At 40.9% G+C, this 11,120-nt stretch overlaps 1 protein-coding gene across 3 annotated transcripts in view; it reads right to left on the bottom strand.

Annotated features, from left to right (window-relative positions):
- Window positions 1–2: 2 nt before the first annotated feature.
- thbs3a (thrombospondin 3a) overlaps window positions 3–11,120 on the bottom strand; it is a 25,374-nt gene continuing 14,256 nt past the window's right edge. For 2 of the 3 annotated variants that reach the window (XM_088084775.1, XM_088084774.1), the window contains exons 18-24: window positions 10,830–11,008; window positions 10,693–10,741; window positions 10,418–10,614; window positions 9,482–9,654; window positions 6,109–6,248; window positions 5,148–5,203; window positions 3–135 (exon numbers count right to left, since the gene is read on the bottom strand). In XM_088084775.1, the coding sequence (XP_087940901.1) occupies window positions 16–135; window positions 5,148–5,203; window positions 6,109–6,248; window positions 9,482–9,654; window positions 10,418–10,614; window positions 10,693–10,741; window positions 10,830–11,008 (914 nt within the window). In that variant the 3' untranslated portion in view covers window positions 3–15. Of the gene's footprint in view, window positions 136–4,616; window positions 5,204–6,108; window positions 6,249–9,481; window positions 9,655–10,417; window positions 10,615–10,692; window positions 10,742–10,829; window positions 11,009–11,120 lie in introns of those variants that run through there. The other variant, XM_088084776.1, reaches the window with a different exon arrangement.

Raw genomic sequence — 11,120 nt, 5'->3', positions numbered from 1 at the left:
TTTGTCCGGATTTGTTCAGGTCTGTCTGGGTCTATGAGGTCTGTCCCACTCCAGGTTCTGGTCTTTGGCTCGCCATGCGTTCACAGCTGACGTTTCTAAATAAATCACCAACAACCAGCAGCTGCTGCACGACAACTGTCACACACACACGCACGCAGACACACACACACACACACACACACACACACACACACACACACACACACACACACACACACACACAGAGCAGTTTATTTTTATTTTGGACCTCCAGGAAGTTGAAACTTTATTTAAAAACAGTATTTTAACAAATACAAAAATGTATTATACTATATATATTGTAATATATTATTCTACAATACTGTTATTGATTTTATTTAAATTTGTAGCACTTTTTAAAAGATGACTTTTTTTCCTCCTGATAATTTTGCTAATTTCAGGAATTCTTTGTATCTTTTTACTAATTTTTTGCTAATTTTGGGGTCATTTGTTAATGAATTTCTGTTTTTATAATATCTGTGTTAAAATGCTTCAAAGTAAATATCATCTTTTTGTGTTAAATATGTCATTTATACTAATTTATCATTATTGTTATTGTTAGTTCTGAGGTGATCAGCTGATCACTGGTGAACAGTCGTCTGATCTGAGATCAGCTGGAGGAGCAGTGACATGAGACAGACAGCAGGAGGCAGCAGTGACTCCCTGACGGTGTTAGACAACTCGCCCATCATCAAACTGTCTCATCATTTTCACTTGTTTCATCTGCTCCGTGTTTTTAAATAAAGTTGTGTGTGACTGAAGGGTGATGTGTGCAGACGGAGGGTGCAGCGCCGTGAGGCAGGTGAAGCTGTCGGCCCTTTAAGAGTGAAGCGGGGCCCCTCGCCGCCTCACTGAGCAGCTCACGGCCTTTGTTAGTGTTTAGAGGGGTGTGTGTGTGTGTGTGTGTGTGTGTGTGTGTGTGTGTGTGTGTGTGTGTGTGTGTGTGTGTGTGTGTGTGTGTGTGTGTGTGTGTGTGTGTGTGTGTGTGAGTGAGAGGCTGGCGGACTGAGACCCTCCACAGACCACAAACCACCGACACACACACAGAGAAGCTGCAGTCGAGGCGGTGAGTTCAGTTTTTATCTGAATATTCAGACACAGTTTGATTTTTTTGTCACGAAAAATATCACTGATTGTATCTTTACAGACTTTTTATGTTTAGTTTCTGCAAAAACTCACATTAAAAAACTATATAAATATATATATATATATATTAAAAAAACAAAATCTGTTAATGATGTGGGCAACTTTTTAAAAAAGCATTGACAGAAATTTAGCAATTAAAAAAACTTATTTTATTGTTTTTCTGAAGGATGTTGAGAAAAACTGTGAAACTACTTCTGAATTCTACGAACAAAAAAGCTTCAACACACTTAATATATCAGCATGTTTTCAGAGGTGAAAGAAGTACTCAGAGCTTTTACTACAGTAAAAGTATTAATACCACAATGTAGAAACACTTTGTTACAAGTTAACATCCTGCGTTAAAATGCTACATACGTAAAAGTACAAGAGAAACCATGTGTACTTTTACTTTTACTTTTGGTACTTACAGCTGTGGACGAAAAAGTCAGACATTTTACGGCAGTAAAAGTAGTAATACCACAGTGCAGAAATTATGCATTCAAAATGTTACATAAGTAAAAGTACACGAGTATTAGCATCAAAATATGCATACAAGTAAAAGCACTCTTTATGGGTACTTCTATAATGTATTCTGTTTATTAGTCATTACCTGTGGTGGTATTATTTAAGAAAAAAAATCCAGAGTCTGACAGCAGCAGGTGAAAAAAGTATTCAGATTTTTTTTTTTACTTCAGCAGAATACCACAGTGTAGAAAGTCCTGCATTCAAAACATGTAGTAAAAGTACAAAAGTATTAGCATCAAATTAGTAAAAGTACTCGTGATGCAGAGTAATATATCGCCTTATTATCATGTTATAATTATTGAAGCATTAATGTTTTTATCACTTTAACGCAGCAGCTGCTGAAGGTGGAGCTCACTTTATTACTTTATACACGACTGAGCATCATTTAGTATTTCATTATAGGACGTATTAATACTATGAATCTGAAAACAAAAAATTATCAGATAAATGTTCTGCAGTCAAAAGTACAAAAATCACCTCAGATGTTGAGGAAAGCTGCCGAAAATGGAAGTAGTGACATAAAGCAAAAGTACTTCAGTTCAGTGCAGTAGCTGAATGAATCATTATAAAATATATATAATATAATATTGTCCAGTTTTCTTTATTTCTGGCCTTTTTGTTATTGTTCTATTAATCTCAAATCTGTTTATGTTCTTTCATTTAATTAAATTATTAATTATTTAATTAATTAAATTATTTTTTTGAACGAAGCATTTTATGTCAGAAATGTTTTTGTTTGAATCTGTGGATCTTTATTTCTGCCAGTAAAACAAAAACAAAAAGTCATAATTTTAACTTTTGATCTGATATGTAATAATTTTATGGAGTCGTTTATTTTATCCATAAATTATTATTAAATATTATATTAAGTGAAAAAATTAATATCAGAAGGATTTTGGAAAACTTTACGTTAATAAAATAAAAAAATATATATAAAAATAATTTCTTTCTACAATATCTGAATTTAGTGGAAGATTAAAATTATGGGAAACAAACATTGTTGAAAGTTTGCTGACAGTTTTTTTCTCTCAGCTTGTTTCTGCAGTTCGATAACGTTAAATTTAAGAATGATTCTTAGAAATGCCACCAAATACGGCTGCAAGCGGTCAGAAACTGCATTAAGCTGCGTTTAATAAAGAAACTGATGTAAAGCTTAATTAATTAACAGCCGGGAATATTATTTTCTTAAATCATTGACCTCAGCAGGCTTATATTTGGGACAGACGTCCACGAGACGAGCTTTTAATTCCCTTCACAGGAAACTGCTGCTCCGCAAAGATGGAAATACAATCAAATCATTTATTTAACCCTTTAAAGCCTGGGTAAATTTATTTATTTTTTCCAAAAACATGGGAAAGAGGAAATGGCCTAAGTACAAGAAAATTACGGAAAATTTGCTTTAAAGAAAAAACGCAAAAAAATAAAATAATTCTGTCAAAAATAATTTTTGATTATTAATTATGGATATAGTTCACTGGCCATTGTTCACTAACCTTTTATCAAAAGACTTCTACATCTATCTTTGCGTCTCTTGTTTACTGCGCTGATTCGTCTTTGCTGCTCGCCGTCTCAGTAAAATTAACTGAAAGATTAAATTGTGAGAATCTTACTAAGCTTACACTGTGTGTCCATACTGACAAAAATTTAAACATATTTACATTTTGTCTGTGATCTAAGCGGCTAACTTCCTCTGACTCCGGCAGCTCGCCAACATCCTGGTTTCCAAAGAGCTCACATAAAAATGAACTGCATGGTAACCATGGAAACCAGAGTCAGCCTCTAATAGAGACGGGCCTTTATTTGTCAAAATGCATCACCAGGCCGGGCGTCTAACTGGGAGGAGGCTTTTATTTGAATTTTACGTTAGTTATGTTACGTTACGCAGCAGACCGCTCAGCCGAAAACGTCGTACTTTTCTGCAAACCATGAACACGTTACATTTGTACATTTCATAAATATCACATCAGCGTTTCTGAAGTCAAACAGTGTGTGAGGCGTCTTCTGGAGGTGGATGGTGTGACACAGAGGAGACGCCTGCCGAGCTGCAGACTCAACATTCGAACTCTGTGGTGTTTAACTCTCCTCCTGTGTGTGTGTGTGTGTGTGTGTGTGTGTGTGTGTGTGTGTGTGTGTGTGTGTGTGTGTGTGTGTGTGTGTGTGTTTCAGGCTGTGTGGTGTGTTTCCTCCCGGGGTCGGGCAGGTCCGGGATGCGGTGCACTGTTGTCAGATCCCCCTCCAATATTGCACTCGTCCCGGCCTCCCCGGCCCAGGGGTCACGACCCCCCCACCTCCAGACACCGAGCAGAGAAACGTCACCGGAGCTCGGAGAAACACGAGGTAGAAGAGAGAAAAACGACACAAGCTGACCAAATGACCTGCAGCATTAACCCCTGAAAACCTGAGCAAACTGGGTTGATTTTTTTTAAAAGAAGGCGATGAGCAATGAAAGAAAAAATGACCCTCAAATTAGCAAGATATTAGTTAAAAGTACAAGAAAATTAACAAATTAAAAAAGTTTCAAAAAGACATTTTCTTTGAAAAAGTGCTTTAAAACTTATAATTATTTTGTGACATAATTTTAAGTATATAATTGAATCGTTTTTCCACAGACAATTATTTGTTTAATCTACTAATTTCTTGCAATTTGTGGAACATTTCTTACCAAATTGCTTGTTGCCTTTTTTCCAGTTTCTGATAAAAATTGCACCAACTTCAGGGCTCAAAGGTTTAAATACTTATGAAAAGCATCTGAAAGCAGCACAAGAAAAGTGATGTCGCTCCAGGTTTTAAAGGGTTAATGAGGCCCCATCGGCCTCAGCTGGACTCACGTTAACATGCTAACACACACGCTAACCTGAGCATGTTTGCATGTTTCCGGAGGCTGCGGCGGACAGTGAACGCAGCAGAGTTTTTTAGTGTGAAAATCATAAAAAAAACCAAAATCATCGTTTTTAGGAAAAGTCGTGGACGGAGTTTATTTCAACAAAGATATGTACATTTGAGAACACAGAAGCATGTAAAGGATGATTGTCCTCTCCATCGGACCCAAAGACTCTGCGTAACGTTAGCTTATCACCTCGTTTGTCTTCCGTTAAACTGAAGTGATCGGAGACGATCCGAAGACAAACCGAACGTTATTGAAAGGATCGACGACTTTTTCTCCTCAGACGAGTTTACAGCAGTCAGAGCTGTGACTGTTTTCATGTGTTCGACTTTCAAATTTGGAGTTAAAGTTTGTCTGAACAGAGAAACACGGCGACACCTTTCACACCTGCAGCGTTCAGGTGCTTCTCGTCAGCGCTGCTCTGACACCAAACATCCTCCTCTCATTCAACACACACACACACACACACACACACACACACACACAGACGACAGTCACTGATGGTTTCAGAGGCGCTCAGGCTGTGTGTGTGTGTGTGTGTGTGTGTGTGTGTGTGTGTGTGTGTGTGTGTGTTGATCCTCTGCAGCTCTCACACCTGAATGTGCATCAAAACTTGTTTGCGATGAGTCTGGAAGTCTTCGGGCACCGTGTCTGAAACAAGAAATCAATCAGAATCAGTCAACCAATATTTTACTGATCGCAGAGGGAAACTGTGAGTTTGTGTTCATTAATGAACGTTAACTGAAGTCAATAACGGACAATCTAAAAATGATAAAATCACATTACATTTGACTGCAAAGCATAACTTTTCTGCACAAACTGAAATTGTGAGTATAAAACACTGATGGAAACACGTTAATTTCGGAAAAAAAACTCCAATTTATCTCAAAAAAGATTTAATGCTCGCACGAGGTGGTATTTCAGGGAATCTGAAAAAGCCATATTTGGCAAAACTGCAATGGCAATACTTCTCTAGACTTCTCTAGTGTCTTCTAGATCACATGACGCTGTGATGTCACATGATGCTGTGAGGTCACATGACGCTGTGATGTCACATGACGCTGTGAGGTCACATGACGCTGTGAGGTCACATGACGCTGTGAGGTCACATGACGCTGTGAGGTCACATGACGCTGTGAGGTCTTGGATTGGAAATAATGACGGCGAGTGCGGTGGCTGCAATAGAAATAAAGCTGCTGATGTTTTGAACATCCATCGCCATGGTTACTGGGATGTTATCACCAGAGGAGAAGTTGTAGTCATCTCACAGTTTTGTCAACATTTTGAAAATATCGCTTAAGTTCAGTTCATGTTACTGTCTGCTTTGGGTGTAAAAATCATCAGTCACTTTGCTGAGTTAAGAATATATTACATTATATAATATGACATTAAAAATCAAAGACTGAAAACAGAGGTCGACCGATATTGGTTTTTTTTAGGGCCGATACAGATTATTAGTAGTTAACGATGCCGATAATGGTGTTTGGAGCTGATATGCATTCACAATAAAAATGAACATCTTTCCATCAATATTTAGAATTTCAAATATACCGTACCGTTACACCTGTAGCGCAGGTTGGACCAGATGATGTTTTCCTGTGAGAAACAGAAGACGCCGAGCCGGCCTCCTCTCATCGTGGTGTCGATCACAACGCCAGAGTCGGCCACCATGTCCATCCCCTCAAACAGCTTGATCCTGAAACACAGAGGACAGGGACACGAAGGGTTAAGGCTCATATAAACTCCCTTTATATACGAAACCTGATCCGGAGGCAGTGCTGTAGACGTCTGTGAGGCCGTATATAAATCCAGACATGCGGTTTTAACCGCTGTTGGCTACAGCGCTAGCAGAAAATAAAAAGCTTAAAAGGGAAGTACAAGGAGGTCAGAGACCAGGACAGCAGGAGCGTCAAAAACCGTATTACACATCCACGTTTCAGGCGTAAGCAAAGTTTATGCAGGTGTTACTTTTTGAGATCGAGACTCGTGGTGTACATCTAGATGGACGTCATGAACGTGACACCGCGGACATCGCTACTGCGCACTCAGGCTCCAAATTACATCACGAGAGCTGAAACTGGACATTTTAGCTTCATGTCTGTGCAGTTGGAGGCACGTCCCCCAACTTTTCATACAATTCATGGTCATTACCTGTAAGCGTTCAGAAAAAGGTGCACAAATATGGACAATAAAACACCGGCTATGGACATAAATGAGCTTTTAGAAGCCAAACGTTCAGACAGAAACACCGTGGGCCCTGTCTCACGGCCGGCACAAAGCGGAGCACAGCTGTCGTTGTTTCAGACCGACGCCGTGCATCCACGGGCGTGTGGACCTTAAAACGAGGTGTGGTCAGGCACACTGTGGGAGAGAGAAATGTTTGAAACAGATATGTCCCGTTACATATCTTACGGTGCACGAATAAACCATTTCCTCTGACATCTTTGACTTCTTTACAGATCTCAGACGGAAATAATAATATATTTGTAACATAATAAATACAATGCAAGAACATATTGCTGAATATATTATATTTCCAAAACACTTTTATGCACTGAAATATCCAAAATGTAAATACAAGTGCAGCAGCAGCTGAACAGACTGAGCTGTGTTTGAGTTTAAGATCATACAGTGTGTGAGAGACAGACAGAGACAGACAGAGAGACAGACAGAGACAGACAGAGACAGACAGAGAGACAGACAGAGACAGACAGAGAGACAGACAGAGACAGACAGAGACAGACAGAGAGACAGACAGAGACAGAGAGACAGACAGAGAGACAGACAGAGACAGAGAGACAGACAGAGAGACAGACAGACAGACAGACAGAGAGACAGACAGAGAGACAGACAGAGAGACAGACAGAGACAGACAGAGAGACAGACAGAGACAGAGAGACAGACAGAGAGACAGACCTGGACCTCTGCACTCTCTCTCTCTTCAGCTCTGTGAAAAGACTTTCCACAGAAACCTCCTCCTCCTCTTTTATTTCTTTCTCTCTGAGCGACTGAAGAATGTGAGTCCAGACTCTTAAAATCTGCTGTTTCAGAAACGTTTCAGTGACTCTGAGGACGCCTCCTTTAAATCCTCCTGTTAGAGTCTGAAAACCCAAATAAAACTTCAATAAAATCCAGATACAAACAAAGAGAAACTAAATTCTTATGGATCATAGTTCGTCTTTAACCTGAAAGTGTTAAATACATATTTAAACTAACAGCTTCTCTTTCTGTTTACGGTCCTGCATTTTATTTCCCTTCAACTTTGACGTCATCAAAGACAAACTTTACATCCAAACACGCTGAGCTGGATCACAAGTATCAGAATTATGATCATTATTATTATTGTTGTTGTTGTTGTCGATAAATTAACAGTCTGATAAATCCTGACAGTTTGAGAGTGTTCGTATGTTTTATGTGAAAACTTTTGCAGTGCGTCTCTCTGTCTCTCGTCTGATCTGCATATCAACGGTTGCTGAGGCGGATTCTTGCCAGGGCTTTGGTTGTCATGGAGACGAGTACAATAGAGTACCGGGGGGCCCCGGAGCCACAAAGAAGTTTCAGAGGGGAAAGAATGCAGTTAAAAGTAAAGAGAGGAAGAGACGGAGAACAGACAGCTGCAAGCTACAGAGTACTACAGAGTACTGCAAAGTACTGCAGAGTGCTGCAGAGTACTGCAGAGTACTGTAAAGTACTGCAGAGTGCTGCAGAGTGCTACAGTGTCAGTGCAACAGGGCACTGCATTATCTGTACTATAATGCTATACTACAGTATCATTACTACTACACAGTTCTACAGGATAATGTTATACTAAAGCATCAGTACTACAGAGTACTGCGGTATCTAGACTACAGGATACTGTAATACTGCAGTATCAGTGCAGTTTATACCCGTTGTTTCGGGTCTGATGCCTGGGCCACACTGTCTGTGAGAGCAGTATCGTGGAAGCTCTTTTTTTCAGCCCTCGTGTGAACAGTTCAGAGCTGCCCCTGCAGCAGCGCTGCTCAGCTGCGGCACATCGAGAGGACAGGAGGCTCTCCGATTTTATCCATGTAACACACACGGTTTTCAGCAAAAAACACACAGTCAAATGCTCTTTTGATAATCATATTGCGTCGAATCGCCTTTCACCACTGTTTCATGGTCTCTATCTGTCACTAGGTGGGCTTCCGTTACAGATTTGCAGAAAACTAATGAGATATTTTTGAAATGTTTATTAAAAAACAATTGTAAGCTGACTGTGTTTCCACTGATGCGCTCAACTTTCAGAGTTGACAGAGTTGTGTGATGCAATTACAGCTCATGCTATAGCCATAGCATCATGTGACCTCATAGCATCATGAGACCCAGAAAAGCCAAAAAAGTGTTCCCACTGCAGTTTTGTGAAATACAGCTTTTTCAGATCCCATGAAATACCACCTTATGCAAGCGTAAAAACTTTTTTGCAATAAATGTTTTTTATCAAAATTGACGTGATTCCATTAGCCATATTTTATATTCGCAATTTCAATTTGCACAATTGAGGGTTGATAGAAACCAGCCCAGAGACGTGAAGAAATACAGATTTTTCCTTTTCTCTCAATCTTGCCTGTTCCCGTTTCAGGCTAAAAGCTCTCTGACAACGTTTCTGTTGGCAGAATCTCTTCAGTTGTTGACATGAGACTTTAAATTTTGAAATATCAGCAGGACCACGTTGCTGACATTACAGTAGCTCACATGGATCCGTAAATAAGAGCAGTATTGGTTTTGATTATGGAAATACAGTTACAGCAGCAGGCAGTGCCGCAGCAGCAACAAACCCCGTCTGTGTGACCACATCAAGCGCGCGAGCCGCAGCAGTTCAGCGAGGAAGCGTTCACGTGCTAATCACGCAGGCAGTGTGTGTCGGAGAAACCCGGGCTCAGGCTGGTCCTGGTCTGGCTCTAGTCTCACCTGATGTAGCCCACCTGCGGCCGGTGGCTGAGCTGCCAGCGGTACGAGGTTTTGTCCTTCCAGCCTAAGTTTCGTGGATCCTTCCAGAGCAGCTTCACCTCTCCAGGTGTGTCTCCTGTGTGCCACAGGGCGTTCCTCAGGAACTCCCCTGGTCCGGTCCGAGACTTCACCGCCTGCAGGACAGTTATCGTATTTATTATATCTCTGTAGATTAACCCTTTTAAACCTGGAACATTGTCACTTTTCTCGTGCTGCATTCAGGTGCCTTTCACAAGTATTTAAACCGGAGCGAGTTGGTTTGATTCCTACTGAAAAAGTAAAAAGGCGAAAAATGGCTCACACACCGCAGGGCTCCAGTTACCACTTATTTAATGACCAAAAGAAACAGTGACATTTCGAGCGAGACAGCTCTTCATCAGTCTAGTCTCACTTTTTGTTCAGCGCCTGCTCCACGTTTGGTTCGGATGTGCGTGCATACGTTTGCTTCTAGATTTCTATTGAAAACATTGGAAAAAGGCAATGATCAACTTGGTAAGAGATGTCCTGCGAATTACAAGAAATTAGAAAATTTAGAATATAACTTTTAAAAAAGCTCAGGAAAAATATATTTAAAATTATCATGATTAAAAATGTATATAATGTCAAAGATTTAGTTATTTTTAAGTCATTTCCTTGTTTTTGTTTTTTACTTTATTTTTTTGTTTCTATTTTTCAGGTTATTTTCTTGTATTTTAATTGTATATGAAAATGCTTGAACACCTGATTGAAGCTTTGACCTGCAGCTGCACGACTCAGCAATTAAAGCCACCTGATGGCAGCAGAGAGCTGTGAGGCCTCTGAAACACCACAGACCACCAGGCCCGCAAAGAGGAACAGCAGAGACCAGCAGAGTACTGCAGAGTACTCAGAGTACTGTAGGCAGAGTAAAGTACAGACCTTGAGCTGCAGTGCCGGCTGGGCCGTGGCTTTGAATGGGATCGACTGCCAGTACTGCTGCTCTGTCTGTTTCCACATCACCACGTAGAAACTCGAAGAATCCTGGTACCCGAAGATGAAGCCGGCGTAGTCATCGTCGGTTATCGTGTTGACGTGAAACGTTCCCTCGAAGTCGACGCCATTAAACGCCGTGTAGCCTGCAGACCCACGGAGGAGGTCAGGATCAGTAATCCAAATCTAACCCTGGACAAAATGATTAAATCAAATCCACGTACCCACAGCTAAACCGGGGTCACTGTTCATCGTCTGGACTATCTCCATACCCTGCAGACAAAACGCACGCAGAGTTAATAAACTTTGTTTACAGCGACATCAAACCACAGTCAGAGTGACGAGAGGTCGGGTGGCTCACCTGATTAAGGACCACCCAGGTGGGGTCGATCTGGGCGTCGCCCTCTGGGTCCAGGATGACCGTCTGATAGGCTCTGAAGTCCGTCAGAGTGACCTCAGCGCTCTCCGGACACACGTCCATCAAATCTATCACCGCGTCATTGTCAAAGTCGTTCTCACAGACGTCCCCAACGCCGTTCGCTGGAGACAGGGACAGACAGAACGAGAGAGACAGACAGGTGGACAGAGAGACAGACAGAACGAGAGAGAGACATACAGGTTGACAGAGAGACAGACAGGTGGACAGAGAGGC

This window comes from Plectropomus leopardus, chromosome 11 (genome assembly GCF_026936395.1).
Source record: "Plectropomus leopardus strain MGB_pleo_1.0 chromosome 11, ASM2693639v1, whole genome shotgun sequence".
NCBI lineage: Eukaryota > Metazoa > Chordata > Actinopteri > Perciformes > Serranidae > Plectropomus > Plectropomus leopardus.
This window is presented reverse-complemented; position numbering and strand designations above follow the sequence as displayed.